General features: G+C 37.8%; 1 protein-coding gene and 1 long non-coding RNA gene across 3 annotated transcripts in view; one reads left to right on the top strand and one right to left on the bottom strand.

The window, feature by feature from the left end:
• The window catches only part of LOC148126839 (uncharacterized), a 400,892-nt gene that overhangs the window by 204,106 nt on the left and 180,886 nt on the right, over positions 1–15,900 (bottom strand). The window lies entirely within an intron of this gene.
• CFAP100 (cilia and flagella associated protein 100) overlaps positions 1–15,900 on the top strand; it is a 30,476-nt gene that overhangs the window by 10,748 nt on the left and 3,828 nt on the right. Inside the window, exons 3-13 of one of the 2 annotated variants that reach the window (XM_087923764.1) lie at positions 435–518; positions 1,817–1,923; positions 2,823–3,015; positions 4,097–4,164; positions 4,926–5,089; positions 7,005–7,085; positions 8,397–8,566; positions 10,965–11,166; positions 12,403–12,469; positions 13,237–13,388; positions 15,348–15,483. In XM_087923764.1, the coding sequence (XP_087779890.1) occupies positions 435–518; positions 1,817–1,923; positions 2,823–3,015; positions 4,097–4,164; positions 4,926–5,089; positions 7,005–7,085; positions 8,397–8,566; positions 10,965–11,166; positions 12,403–12,469; positions 13,237–13,388; positions 15,348–15,483 (1,424 nt within the window). The remainder of the gene's footprint in view (positions 1–434; positions 519–1,816; positions 1,924–2,822; positions 3,016–4,096; positions 4,165–4,925; positions 5,090–7,004; positions 7,086–8,396; positions 8,567–10,964; positions 11,167–12,402; positions 12,470–13,236; positions 13,389–15,347; positions 15,484–15,900) is intronic. The other variant, XM_087923765.1, reaches the window with a different exon arrangement.

Below are 15,900 nucleotides of genomic sequence, written 5' to 3'. Positions count from 1 at the left end.
TACCTCAGCCCTTTGTTCTCTTTTCCTTCACCTTGGAGCATGTGATCATCCTTCTTTGGAGCTTCAAGCCATGTGCTCCTGCTGTCCACCATTAAACCTTCCAAACAGCCTCCGTGTTTCCAGTGTCTTTTTCCCCACTTGGAACAGAAGGATATTTCTTCCAACACCAGAGAGAGAAATATTTGCCTCTACCTAGAATTGAACTCACAGCCTCCTGATTGTGAGGCGAAAGCTCCACCTGTAGGCCACCGCACCACTCTTGACTCTGTTCCCAATTATATATATACAAAGAGCCCCATATAAATTGATCTTCAATCTTCAAACATTGAAGTAATGGTAAGTCCTATGATGCTGACACCTACATCTTAGCAACATTCCCTATAATATAACATATTTCTGGCTAACTAAGTGAAGTTTGTTGTTTATTGGATCAGGGACACGGCTGTTATCTCAGCAAACCGGAGATGTGTTTTCAATACCCTCTGCTAAGTCCAGCTCTAGACCAACCACCAAGTCACGTAAGTCTCTCTTTTCAATTGTTTACTGTCCGCTCCCAAATTCCATTATGCAAGCAATCATCAGTAGATCATTGAGCAATGTTAACACAATAGATCACTTTTTAGAATTGTGGCACAGCAGAGGAAGCCATGGCCATTTTAGCAACTTTGAGGAGATCAGTTACCATTCTTGCATTATCGTTTCTAAACTTCCTTGACAATAGGATCTTTCAGGATCAGAGAATCTTCCAAATCATATAGAACTAATGTACTTTGATTTTCTCTTGGGTCTGAAATCCAATTATATGTTTTCATGAACATAAAAACCTTCCCTCTGCAATCCTCCCCTACCTTTGAAATTCTTTTCAAAGCACCTTGAAATCACAGAGAATAAAGGAAAGAAGAGGAGATAAAAAGAAAGGTATTTTCAAAACCAATGTTTATAATGTGGCAAATAATAAATTGTCTTGATTTTAAAGAAGGCTAACTATAGAGCTATTCCTAATTTGGAAATCATTTGGACTAAATGCTTGAGATTCTATTAAAAATGTGAACACAGTAGTACTGTGTCCAAATTTCTTTTCTAGTATGATATGTTGCAAGATTTCCAAAAAATCTTTTAACATGGAATCGGATAACTCGCCATGGCCAACTTGCCATGGCCAACTCACTGCAGGACAATTCAACGCCTTATTAATCATTCCAACCAGTTACTTTTATTATTGATGACCACATTTCTTTGAAATGATTGTTACTCTTCTGGCTTGATTTTATTTTATTATTATTGGCCACAGTTGTGTTGAAATTAATTTAACTTTTGTATTAGTTGAATTGTCCTGCAGTGAGTTGGCCATGGCAATCTGCCCAGTCAATTATATTTGTTCAAATGATCATTCATTGGTGATGAAGTTCACCAACATTCTTTCATTTTTGCCCAGTTGGACACATATTGGTTATTCTTATTTATTTTCTTGTTATATTTGGAAGAGCCGCAGTGGCTCGGTGGTTAGAATACAGTACTGCAGGCTACTTATTCTGGCTGCCTGCAATTTGGCATTTCGAATCTCACCAGACTCAAGGTTGACTCAGCTTCCATCCTTCCAATATTGTAAAATGAGGACCCAAATTGTTGATGGCAATATGCTGACTCTGTAAACCACTTAGAGAGGACTGTAAAGCACTGTGAAGCATTATATAAGTCTAAGTGCTATTGCTTTTGTTATATAATGCTGTTCTGCTATTTCTTAATGTTTTTTATTATTATTATTATTATTATTATTATTATTATTACTATTATTATTATTATTATTATTTTGCAGTTCCTTCTCAAAACATAGACATGTTGTTGGAACAAAATCCATTCAAAATCCCTGCAGATGTTGATATTTTTTTGCTGAGAGATAAGCAGAAAGAAAAGGCCAGGATGGTATGTAGAAAATACAGGACGTTTCCGAAAAAAATTCTTCCCAGTGATGGCTAATCAGAATGCTGACTGTGTGATGTGCCCTCTTCCCACTGAATTGGTGTACTGTCTCATTGCATTAAGAGATTTCATAGCAGAAATAATGTCATTATTCATGCAATATTATTTTGCCTGGGTTAAGGAGAATCTCTGAGACTTTTAGAAAAACTTTGTGTATTAAATAATAAGATACACCAGCGGTTCTGTAAAAAAGTCAAAAGTGCAACTGAAGCTGAAGTGGGGAGAGCTTTTTTAAAATAAAAAAAAAGACTACAGATGATAAGAGAGAATTGAATGTTCTGACTGCATGGATAGAGAGAATCTTCTTTCTTGTAAGATTGGAATCCAGTACCATCCACTGAAAATGATTGGCTATGCTAGCTGGAGATTATGGTATCTGGAACTCAATCCAACTGGAAGGCAGCTGGTTAAGGAAGCCTGATCTTTGGGTTTTTTTGTGTGTGTGTATATAGTCTTGCTCGGCACTAGATTAAACAAATGTGGAATAGCAGCATCAAAGCTAATTTCATAGTCAGTTCTGAGACAAGGATGCTAGGCCCCATTTTTTTTAGAGAGTCCAAGTATGTGGTGCAGTATAGGGTCTCCAGCTTGAGTTGGAGGTTGGACCAGAAGCCTTCCAACTCTGTTATTCTGTATTCTGTATATTTCATACACAGTATAACTGATCTCACAGCGTGAATAATTAGCTCCAATGTTACAAAATACAATTCCATTTTGACCTCCTGAGCAGCTGCATTTTCTTATAGGGTCCTTTATGCTGGAGATACACTTTTGCTGGGGCAGCCATCTTGTGAGGCCTCTGATAACCAAGGGAGCATTTAATCAACTCGTTCTTCCTTTAGGAGCGAGAGCGACGGAAGACTTTGAAAGTCCACGAGAAGATGACTTGCTCCACTCTGCAGAGTTCCAAACAGTCGGGATTCAAGAGAGCGATCCAAATGGAAGAAGAAGCTGAGGACAAGGAGTTAGCAGCAGAAGCCGAACGACTCAAAATGCTCAGAGAAAGCATCTCCTGGAAGATAGCAGTTACTAAAGGTAGTTGAGGAAAGCATTCTGATTCTAGGCTGCAATTTAGCAGGATAATTACTTGGTATCAGAACATACATTGTATAAAGCTTCCAGCTTCAGATTCTCATTTTTTCACATTCAGACTGAAATAATTTTAGACATTGTTTCCCAAAAATCTGATCTATGTGAGGATACAAACTTGCTTTAGGTAAACTAGTCTCTTCCTGTCTCTGGTTAGCATTGTCATTCAAAAGTAAAACACATTTGGAGTTATTTGTTCCAAGCTTTTAAGAGAAAAACAGTTGGGAAGGAAGGATTATTTTGAATAGGGAAATAGCCAAAGCAGCAGGCCTCTGCTTATTAACGTTTATATAATTTTTCATTTGTTGATTGGGATTTTTTTAAAAAAATAAGTCATTAAGGAAACATCTATGCAAATAATTTCGGGAAAGATCTTACCATAAAGGGGAAAGTATGGACTCTTCTTTTTATAGGCTCAGCTTAAAATTCGCTTAACATCTTGACCATAAATTGGAGTATAAGATGAATAAAATTTTCTTAAGTGTCTTCAAAATGTTTCTAAAACACTCTGCAATGTAAATGAGATTCACCAGAGTTTGGAAGTTTCTGATGGGCTCTTATCATAGAGTCATTAGCATATGAAAGAGTTTTTTAAGGGCATCAAATTCTACAAAAGCCTGCTGCCTCTGGAAATGATATCTGATGCTGTAATGCACACTAGTCAGATGCATATCTAAAAAGTCCCTGATAAAAAGATTCAACTATTAGTTACAAGCGCTCAGAAAAGAAGATTAAATGAAATAAATAGAATAAAGATGAATAGAAGAGACAAGAAGCAGTTTCACATAGAAGCAGAACACTTTTAGTCATGGAACAGGGCAGTTTCTAAACTATGGAGGTTGTAAAATCATTGCCTGCGAATACCTCTCAACCAACTCAGTCAAAGAGATTTTGAAAGCTCTGCTAAAGGCATTGTCTCTCACTTCACTGTGTCAGGCTGCATTTGGATGTTGTGACTTGCACAGCTGCCCCTCCTTTTTTCCTTCCCTCCTTCCTTCTTTCTTTCTTTTCTTTCTTTTCCCCCCAGACCAGGTTGTAGAGAGAGAGACCATGCATGATTACATCAATCAGAAACGGCAGATGTTCTTGCTGCAGGTATTTCCTTTTGTTCTAGCGGTGTTGCCTGTGTGTCAGTTTGCAACTGGGGTCAAGTCTTTTTTTTTTTTTTGGTCATCAAATTCACTGGAAGGCCTTGGGGGAAACTCTTTCCAATCAAAATATTGCAAGGATTATTACAAGGATAACATGGGATGAATCAGCACCAATTTGATTCTGAACGCTTTGCAAAGGGAAGGGCTGATTACAAATGCCAGGAGTAAATGAAGTTGCTTCGTGGCAATTCAGTGGTAGCTTTTAACATGAGGAATCATTTCAGTAAATTGCCTAGTGGAAGATGCTAAATGGCTTGTGCCATGGGCTACTCTGCATACATAGAGTAAGTTCTATACATGGTCATATCATATTCTATTTATAACCACAGCATATTTTCCCATGTCTAGAAAAAGGTGGGTTTGTGTGCACAAATTGTATATCTGTATAGATAAACACAGATATAGGTACATCTTACCATGTCTGTTTATGAAATTCTGCACCACCTATCTCCCGTAAGTGGCTGTTACCCGTTATCTGTTTATAAGAGTGTAGCTGTTAAAAAGAGAAAGATAGAAATCATTGGACAGTTTGAGGGTAATAGCAAAGATGGGGAGAAGAGGAGAAGAGGAGTTTCACATAGAAGCAGAACTCTTTTAGTAATAGAACAGCCAGTTTCTAAACTACCGAGATGATAAATTGTCCATTAACTGAAAAGAGACGTTACTGGGCCTTCCTTTCTCAATCACTTTTGACTTACATTTCAGTACGCTGTAACTGTGAAAAAAGATGAAATTCAGAAACTAGAAAATCTGGCAGTGGAAGAAGAAGCAAGGCTGGAAAAAGCTGAAGAAGACTTGGAAAAGGACGCTGCCATGTTTGATGAGTTCCTGAAAGAGAATGACAGAAACTCTGCCCTGGCTCTGAAAATGTAACACTGAACTACAGGATCTGTGCTATAGAGTTCATAGACATCTCAAGTCCTGGGGAAGTTCTGCAGTTTTCAGTAGGAGACATAAAATCTGGCACTAAGTGTTGCAGGAGCTTCCTACAAGCATCTCTGCAATCATATTGGACAAAAGGGGCACTTGATCGTTTTGGGGGGAAATCTCCCAGGAATACTGAGGGCATGGTGGGGTATGATATCAGAGGGGGAAGAATTACAATGTTGGCTTTGGGTCGTCCCGTCCCCCCCAATACTTTTGTAGAATTAACATATTGAAGAAAATATAATCATAGGCACACACAGGCAGACAAAGGTTGAAATATCTGACACATCATTTTCATAACCGGTCTGAAAAGGGTGGTCAGAGATGCTTGCTGAACTAAAGGAGTAACTTAAGTGATGCTCACCTTCTCCCTTAAGACTGGAGAACAGATTATTTCAGAAAAGACATCCTGAATTTCTAGTTTCAACAAAACACAGCAGCTTATATCCCGAGAGAGAGGGAGAGGTCTGTGCAACTTCAGCATACTGTGGACAGTCAAATCATATCTTTGAGCATTCTGCCTCTAATGCTTTCATTGGGGATGAACCTGCTAGAGCACGGGTATCAAACTCACCATGTCATGTTGCTGTCACACGATATATCGCGACTTTTTTTCCCCCTTCATGGAGCTGGGGTTGGTGTGGCCTGCGTGTGATGTATCCAGCCTGCAGGCCGCCAGTTTGACACCCCTGTGCTAGACTTTCACATGCTCTGAGAATGATTCAGAAGTGACACCATATATCCTGTAGCAAAGTGAGTTTGTGTCAAAAAGAGAAACACTGTGATCTCATCAGACAAACATCACCCTTATATTATTGCATCCCAATGTCTGATACAGATATGCATGTCAGGGGTTTTGCATCATGACTCAGAGTTATTCACCTTGACTCTCTTGTAGACAGATCCTTGTGCTTCAGATCTCCTCAAATGCAGCCTCTCTCAGCTATCCCTTAAAGAATGCAAAGGCTACTCAAACTTCTGCCTAGGCCCTGGAGGAAAAAAACCACTGCTGCTTTAAGAAACCTATTCAGAGTTAATGAAATTCTTCATGGAATTCATAATAGGGACTTGATTTATTTGTCAAATATTTTCTACTGGGATTCAGATGCCAAATAATTCATGAGTCAATTTATTTCTATACTATTCTTTCTTTTTGTTTAACAAACACAAGAAAACCCACCTACTGATATTTTAAAGAGTTACAAATCTGCTAGGTAATCTAACAGCAAGCAGTTAAGTTTCCTTAAGCTAGTTAGCTAGATGTCTTCCACTTCCCACCCAGGCTAGCAGAACTTTTTCTATGATTTAAAAAAAAGAGAGCTCATATTGAAGATCTAGAATTGAATCTATGCTGACAGTATAGGAGAGCTGCCTTCCTGTTCTCTAGCTAACATGTAGGCTGTGCACCCCACCCCCCCACCTTAAAGAGAGTGTTTACCAGACAAGTTGATTAAAAGATTCAACAGAAATTCACAGGTAGATGAAAGTTGCAATAAAGCACTATGGAGCACTCTATGAGTAAGTGCTATTGTTATATGATCCCTCCACAGTTGACCATGGAAAAGTGGGTCACCCCATTCTTGTGTCATCTAGTTGTCAAACTAACTTGACCGAGAATTATTACATTCTACATATTCTTCAACCAAATTCTCAACCAATATATGGGTAGAGACAAGAAGGAAAGGACCGGGGAAAGGAGAGAAATGGAATATCACCAGGATGAAATTTATATTGCCCTAATCATTGCCTCTGGCTTTTCATGATGGCCTAAAACTTTGAGATCTTCCTTAATTGTGATATTTCTTATCTCTGGTCATGCTTTGCAGGTAATTTCTGCCTTTATTTCTTCTTTCTTAGTGCTGAAAAAGAAACCAAAGCAAAACTGGAGAAAATAATTGAGATCCGAGAATTGACAGCGCAAATGATGAACATCCAAAGGTAGCAGTTACAGAAGATATAATCCAGGGTATATTTTCCTTCCTCCCTGTTTCCCTTTCCTGGATGTTCCAATACAGTTAAAAGTACACTAGTTCTATAGATCTTTATGACATGCTAAATGTTTGTGCTTGAAATTATTAATTATATGCCTGAATTATGGGTAACAAGATTTTATAGGTTTCCATTTGTTTCTCTCTCCAATTTTAAATCCATAGATTGGTATAAAAAAAAAATCATGTCCCCAAAGATAACAATTAGTGCTGTTATTTCCATTGACCTTGTCTATGAAACATTTGAGAAGATGGAAAGAAATACTTTGGAATGTATTAAAATTAAAAATGAAAGTTGCTATTCTTCTAATTCAATATTAGAAAAAGTGAATTAGACCTGTTTCAGGAATTATTTTAAAATAAAGCACTCCCCTGAAAAACTAATGGTGTTTTTGCTCCAAGAGTTGCTGCCTGGAAATGTTCAATTATATTGGTCAATTGATCAAAATCAATTAAAATTTCATTTAAAAGATTCAGTCTTCTTTGAATTAAGTTTGACCTTGGATGATTACATAGATACAAGAATGTTGTTTTCTTGGCAAGAATATGAAACTCGTTTTCCATTATGTTTTCCAGAATGGATTTTTTTTTTATTATTGCTCTGAGATTTAATGATAGCCATCTAAGAAATACATTTTCTGACCTTGATGACTTGGCAAGGTCAGCTAGATGCTGCCACCTGCTGGGACAAGTTTCATTTAGCCTTGTCTGAATCTCTTCTTTGAAAGCAGAAGAAAAGAGACAATGGAGTCACTTCAGAGGAATCAGCATTATGGTAGCAGTATGGGGCCACAGAGTACCAGTAAATGGCATCAGGAAAAAGATGGGAATCCTGATAGACCAGATTCTTCTCATGTCCAACCCACAAAGACAATCACGCATCAGTATTGCCATATGCTTTTTATGAAGATGTCCTAACTTCAGGCAAAATAAAAAGTATTGTTTATCTTCTACCAAAGCATTCAGAGTAAAATTAAGGGATATTTTAGGGATATTCATCCATCCATCCATTCATATATTTTAAATGTTACCTTCTTGCAGTTGCACTTCCCAGCACTCTTACTGTCTCCTGGTGTCTTGTCCAGCATTCTTCATGTCTAAAACATTTATGGTTAACAATTTATTTTCCCCGGGAATATGTACTTGGGGAGAGGAGTTTTATACCTAATACCTATCCCAATTTTCTACAACAGTGTCCTTTGGAAGTGCTGCAGAGTAATCCCCATTCGCTCTTGATGCAATGACTGTTTCTTTTCTTCAGTGAGATAGCCCGATTTGAGGACACTTTGCAGGAGTATGTGGTGTTCAAGGATTTCCTCTACCAACTATCTCCCAAAGAATGGCGGGAAGAACGTGAAAGACGGCGGATGAAAGAAAAGGCAAATAAATTCAATTCTGACAATAAAGAGGAAAAATCAGTACAGTCAAAAGGTAAGCACTTCCATAATCCCAAGACTGTGTGTGATTCTCAGATCCGCATAGAAATAACAATAGATCTTCAGAGACTATTGCTGAATCTCATCCATCTTCAGAAGAAACCAATCAGAAGCAAAGCCATATGGTACAGTTACAGAAAATAAAAATAATAGTATAGAGAACTTCCACATTAAACAGGTAAATTCTACTATCTTGTCAAATTAATTAGTATTAAAGGAGCTTCCATTCAGCTATCATTGTTCAGATTATACTCCATACATTCATGTTACCCCATTTTTATGTTTCTTCTTTCTTTTATATTATTAAAACAGGCTGTGGAGTCCATTTTGAGGCAAAATCAAATAGAGTTATTTTTACATTTAAAAAAAATGAAAATAGTTGAGCCAACTTTTTACCACTGCAAACATTTTAGTTTTCTTGAGGTATTTCACACCAGTACTCAAATGGTACTCTGAGTATCTTTTTTTCTTTCTCCTTCTGAAAGCATTTTGCTTCCCATGCACACATATCCACATGGATGAAACAAAACAACCCAATTTTGAGATGACCTTTGTCCATCCTGTAAAATTATAGTATGAATATGTGTTTTCTAAAATGATTGGCTTATCCATTTATTCTGTGAATTGACCCTCAGACTAAGAGAAGAAAATTACTGGTTATTTACTATCATTTTTCTATGCAGTTTTTCCAGAAGGTGATGAATAAAGTCATTTGCCAAAGAACATGGGGAAATCAATGTACCTATTTTTAATATCTCATTATGATCTAACAGCTAATGAATATCTTTTTGCTTGATGTGTTGGATGTAGGCACTTGTGAGTGTTACTATCTGCCTTTGTTTAGTCACAAGCGCCTTGGCTTGATATAACTGAGTAGGACAGTTTTAACCTTGACGGGATATATCAAGTTATGGTAAAATATGTCTTGTTTCAGACATATTTATAACATGGGGAATAATAAAAGACTCATGAACCTCTCAAGAGTGAGAAAGTGAGCAAAATGCTATTATTAAAGTATTTAAAATGCTTCAGATAGTGGTATTTCTCATCATGTTTATTTTATTATTACTTATGTTGCTCTAATTCAGGGGTATCAAACTCGTGTCATCACAGCATCATCAAGTGACTTATCACATGCTGCAAGTTTGACACCCCTGCTCTAATTTCTATTTTCCTTGTATTTGCTTATATTTAAAGGGTAACTAATGAGACTCATAAATTACGAGACTTTGGTCTTTTTTTTCAGTCTTCAGTGTTAGGAAAGATAAGTTTATTCTGCAGTTGCTTACTGTCAAAAACAATGAGCAACATTGAGGAAAAAGTATGACCGACACAGATTTTCATCATATGACTTTTCTTTCTCAGTACTAGATCTGTGTACAGTTTCATTGGCATTAACAGAAAAAAGGCCCCCTTCCCTTCCCTTGATTATAAACATTTCTTTTTGGAAGAATGAAAAATAGAAATGATATCAATATTAATACTAATGATTAGCATTTTATACAGAGTTTTAATTATTTAATTATTTTATTGATTTATTAAATGTATATGCCACCCATTTCACTGTCAAGCAACTCTTATTTCTTAAAATGATATAATAAACCTAGTTCTATAGATTTAATTAATTAAAAATAATGAATTTCAAATGTTATAATTGTAAATCCATTATTTAGTACTAATATTTTATTCTTCATGCACTATGGCTTTTCCCATTAATTTTTATTGCATGTAGTTATCTGGTTCTTCAATTGTTTGAAACAAATACATTATTGATAATGTTAAAAATTATTATATCTAGAGCATGGACTCATGACAAAATTCACACTTTTCATATCTTAACTCACAATCCCAAATGTGCACAAAAATACATATTAAAGAATATGTCAGGGCCAAAACCAGGAACGGCCTGTGATGATTCATCCAAGCTGAGTTCTTTATTGTTTCATAAAACCATACCATGCCGAGCACTATACTGTCTGTATTTACAATATATACTCTGTGAACTATTAGGGAAGAGCTGTCTTCACCCTCTTTCTCTCATATATAATATGTCAGCTGAGTTGCCTCTTTCTCCTTTGGAATGCACCCCTCCCTCCCTCAGAATCAACCTCCTCACCACATGCCATCACAGATTTACATTTAAAATATATATTTCAGAGGACACCTTCACAGAGGTGTAAATGGAGAGGTGGGTGTTCTCTTTTCTTTTGGCTGTGTTCATAAACTGAATCAAACTTTTAGTCATTAAAATGAACAAAACTTACAAATATACCTATGCCTCTTTCTGTCATGGCTTACCAGTAATCGTCTCCCCCCCCCCACTTTTTTCCCCCCTCTCTAAATAGTAACACTTAGATGGGGATCACACAATTAATGGGCTTTTCTATATTCAGGTTCAGGAAAGGATATTCAAGAATCTCAAGACAAGGGCCGACGTCGAATAGCAAGCACAACAAAACATTCTAGTTTTGACATCACCAATGTAGAACCTTCTACTTCTAGAACGCCAAGCCAAATTTTGTCTAGAAAGGAATCTTTCAAATTAAGCCGAGTATCTTCTAGGCAGACTGTAAAGTCCCAACAAAGCAGAAAGCCGTAAGTATGTCAGGGAAGTGAATTGGGAGAGAGACAGAGAGGAATCAAAGTCACCAATATTGAGTATTGGATCTCACAGGAAAATATCATAGTATACTATCTTACAGCAGCACGTCTTTCAAATTATGCCTTTTGCCCTCTCAAATGAGAACAAATGCAAAGATGTAAGATGTGTGGAGCAATATATATAAATGCCTGTGGCTTATGCAAGTCAAGCTTTGTATATATTGCCAATTTACATGGTGTCAGGTTTTTTCTCCATGTCGGAAGCAGGAAGTGCTTCTGTAGTGAAAGGATTTGCTGGTGACATCATCATTGCCTGGAAGATGCCAAGTTGAGGGCTTCTTTCAGGTCCTTGTGAAATTGCCCACTGAAGTGATACCCATAAATCTACTTGCAGTTGCCCGCTTTCAAACTGCTAGGCTGGCAGGAACTGGAGCATGTGACAGGAGCTCAGCTTCATCACGGGAGCAGTGGGTCTTGAATGCAGGCGTGCAGATTGTCAGCCCAGTGTTCTAACCTCGTGAGCCACTCCATGATGATGTCGGTTTACATCAATTTATAATTGCATCTTCAATCCTCTCTTTCTACTTCCACTCTTCAGAATTATGTATCCACTGTTGTAGAAATAGCTCTCTGGTTTTCTAATGGGACTTCCCTTCTTTTGCCTCTATATTCCCCTTTTGAAAATTTGCCGTGAAATGTTGTCACCCTTCTGGGGGGAAAATGGATGCAGGAGAGAAGGAAGTCCAACCATTAACTGAAAGAAAACAGCTAGTAGCATGTAGCTGAACTTAGCAAAAGCTAAGGAGAAGTAAATCCTGTTGGCTAGACATGAAAGCAGGAAAAAAAATTCCCAAAAGAAAGTAATGGCAAACTACTTTCATAACATGGCCAAGAAAATTGTCTGATTGTGTCTAGGTAGTCATCAGATGAACATAGCATAAGGGCATTTTTAAAATAATCTGTAAGAAAAGTGTGTGATTTCCTGAAAAAAAAAAACTACAATTCCCAGAGTTCCAGAGAAAGAGGATAAATGATTGAATCAGTTTAATATTTTTCATCTATGGATATCCTGTCATCTCTTTCAACTTTCCACAAAGTGGAAAATAGTGCCTTGTAATCCATTTCCAATTCCAGTTCAAAATGCATGTTGAGGGATCAGCAAGATAAGCTATTAAATAAATATTGCATTATAATCCCTGTAAACAACTGACTCAAGAATAACCTCTACAGGAGTGTGCAGATTGCCCCATCAGAAGAAAAAATTAGTTCAGAATTATCTGATGAAGATGATGATGAGGTCAGTAATTCAATGTTTTTAGCATATAACTGCAGCATTGATGGAGCTCAGCAATTAATTAATTAATTAATTTTTAAGCTGGTATTCTTAAGGTGAAATAGTACAAAAAAAATGAGTTGCTTAAAAGGTACTGAAAAGTTTAAACTAAACAATGGAGGACAATCCCACCATTAAAAATTACAATTTTCATCTTGAATTTTGATAACACAGTCCTGACATTGTGGAAAATGTGGTTGGGCTGTACACAGATTATGAGTTGCCCGCTCTGCCCAAGGTGGTCACATGGATGGGATTTTTTCTTATTTAATATTTCCTTATTTACTCAATAATCTAGTTTGGAAGAAGTAATATTCGCCAGGGAACTCTATCATCAAATAGGATTTTCAGAGACCCAGTCTAACGTGTAACTTCTTTATTAGCTGAATTGGGTGTACTTATTGAAGTACGTCACAAAGATATAGATGATTGACAGAGAGAGATGATAACTAGGTAGATAGCTAAATAAAGATAGAGATTGTAGATATTTTATTTATTTACTTTTATATTAAATTTATCTGCTTCCCATCTCACAGTTGAGATAGATAATTGTTTTTCTCTCTTTCGCCATTTTCTTGCCAGTAAGATTAGCTATAATTTAACTTTTTTATCAGTGCTGTGGAGAAATGATTAGCAAAGCTTATCCAGAATAAACAAAGATTGTTTTTTCTCTCAACCTGTACATTTGATTAACAATATGGGAACTCCTTCATAAATACTTTCCTTGGCAGGTACCTGAATTATACTTTACAGATCCACACCAGCTGCTGCAGCTTTTTACAGAGCTGGAAGAACAGAACTTGTCTCTGATTCAGAATTCTCAGGAGACAGAGGAAACCTTGGATGAGCTCCGGCACACTTTGGAAAGCACACGCAATAAAATGTAAGCAGTTACAAATGATTGCCCATAATAATCCCTGGCAACTACAAGGATGTTCTCTGTTTCTTTCCAAACACGAGCAACTCAGCCATTATTTCTTTATCATTCAACAACACAGTATTGTTTTTCTGCCGTACTGTTAAAAAAATGTTCTCCCTCACATCTCCCTACATCTCCTGTAGCCCCAGACGTATTAGCATCTATTGTGAGAAACAAAAAGGGAAGAGACATTTGTAAGGTTCGCAAACGATTTCTTCCACTCCACTTTTGAGAGTAAAGGATCAGGAGATGTCAAGATACACCAGCCTCCGTTCACCTATTTCTGCCAGCTGCTGCATTACTTACATACAGTCTTGTGTGTTTCCATAAGCTGAAAGATTTTAAATAGTTCAGATTGCCACAAATGTTAAGAGTTACAGCTTTAGTTAAAATGTGCACATGCTAGTTTACACGATAAAACATTGTTAACAGTAATTATTATGATTTAAATACTAATATAAAGCATCTCAGCATAGAGAGCCAGTTTGGCCTGGTGGTTGAGGTACAGGAGATTGCAAATTCTAGTCCTGCCTTAGGCATGAAAGCCAGCTGGGTGACCTTGGACCAGTCACTCAGCCCAAATCATTTTAAAGGGGGGTGGTTGTGGAGAACATAGCAGAAGGAGCATTAGGTATGTTTGCTGCTTTTAAGCTACTTATAAAATAATAAAAGCAGGATAAAAATCTAGTAAATAAATAGTAAGGAAGACGATGATCAGATTAAGTTTACCCAGAATTTTTTTTCAAGTGTTAACTGGTTCAGCAATCTCAAAGACACTTGTGCTCCCTCCTGAAAAGGACCCCCAATCAACTTTATACACTTTATATCAGGAGCAGTATCCTGCAGCCACTATTCTACTGTTGTACCCAGTTCTCCCATGGAGCCAACCAGCATTTGTGTCAAGAGAAAAGTACAAAAAGCTAATTACGTGGAACAAATGGAGGGATGCTGGCAAAACATCACAAAACTTTGTCAATAGTACAGGTAATCCTGGGGTTACAAGCGATCCCTCAGCAAATGTTTGAAGTTACCAATAAGTGCACCTTAGCATTTATGAACAAGTCCCGAACCTATGAATCTTGCAGTACCACGGCAGTTGGTTGCCCTTAATGAACAACCGCAGAGGCTCTGCAACATTCATCCTGCACTTTGCTGGCCAAAATAGAGGTTCAGAGGAGTGGGCCTGCCCTCTGATGCTCCGTTTAGGCCTGTGCAGGCCTCATCCGGCACGTTGCCGGTCAAAATGGGAGGTTCGCAGGAGCGGATCCACCCCTCCAATGCTCCGTTTGGACCTCCGGAGGCATCACCCAGCACATTGGGTGATGGCCTGCAACGTGCCAGATGAGGCCTGTGCAGGGGTAAACAGAACTGCAGAGGGGTGCACATGGCTGAGAGGCTGGAAAGGACACAGCTTAGTAGATTGACACAGTAAGTGACCTGGTTGGGTGGGAGGGAAAGCAATGAGATATTTCAGTGGGTCGGCCTTGGGTGATCTTAGGCAGGTGGCCTGTTTCATCAGTAGGCCCCCCACCGCCTTCCCCACCCTGAAATATCTCATGTGCACTTAACGAGCCTCACATTCGATTAGCAAATGAGTGGGCAAAGGGAGGAAGTGATCTTGTTCAAAGTACGAGATTCACTCCCATGAATCCTTGGGTTATGAATGGAATGGGCAGGCTCCATTACATTTATAACTTGAGGACTACCTGTATAGAGGGGCTGGGAAAATTCAGGATCTGGGAGTTGAAAAAAGATGATCTTGCCAGTGGAAAGCTTCTCACTTACAGCTCCAAAGAAAATGCTTGAAAACTGAGTAAGAATTGAGCAGATATTGAATTAGCTCATCTTTCCAAGTAATTGCATGGTATAAAATTACTCATGTCAAACTCGTTCAAAAAATGACTTCATTCTTTTCTGGATTAGGGATCGTGAAATAGAACAACTGAAAATGCTTGCTATCACTCTGCAAGCCAACATCGTTAAAGAGGAGGAGACAGCAGCAGACCTGGAACTTAAAGCACGCGTCTTTTCTTTTGGGGAGTACAAAGCCGATGTTCAGGTATGTATAAACATCAAGCCAATTGATAAAGCTTGAACCTGAAGATCAGAAGGTACATGTAGTGCCATTGAATGGTGCAAACGGGAAATGGCTACTTTTCCTCCAAGGGGAAAGATCATAAGACCATGCTCCACAGTCCACAAGATAACTTGGATTCTCTATTCTGATGTCAGAAACAGTGCTGTGATCTTGTACAGGGTAAAGTGATACCGGAAATCTCCATTTCATGCTATTTCCCTGACATTCTTTACCCAGATCCCAAAAAAAGGTTAAAAAAAAAACACGGTGGAGATTTAGGTGGCATGCTGTTGAAGTCACAACCTTGTTGAAGAAAACAGAGATCAGATGTGAACTCATCTAAGCATTTGCGTGTGCATGTATATGCAATGCTTCATGATGCTTTACGTTCTGTAGTTC

The sequence above is a fragment of the Pseudonaja textilis genome, chromosome 2 (assembly GCF_049901715.1).
Source record: "Pseudonaja textilis isolate UNSWEBS1 chromosome 2, rPseTex1.2, whole genome shotgun sequence".
Classification (NCBI taxonomy): domain Eukaryota; kingdom Metazoa; phylum Chordata; class Lepidosauria; order Squamata; family Elapidae; genus Pseudonaja; species Pseudonaja textilis.
Note: the sequence above shows the minus strand (reverse complement) of the source record. Positions and strands in the feature narration are given on the sequence as shown.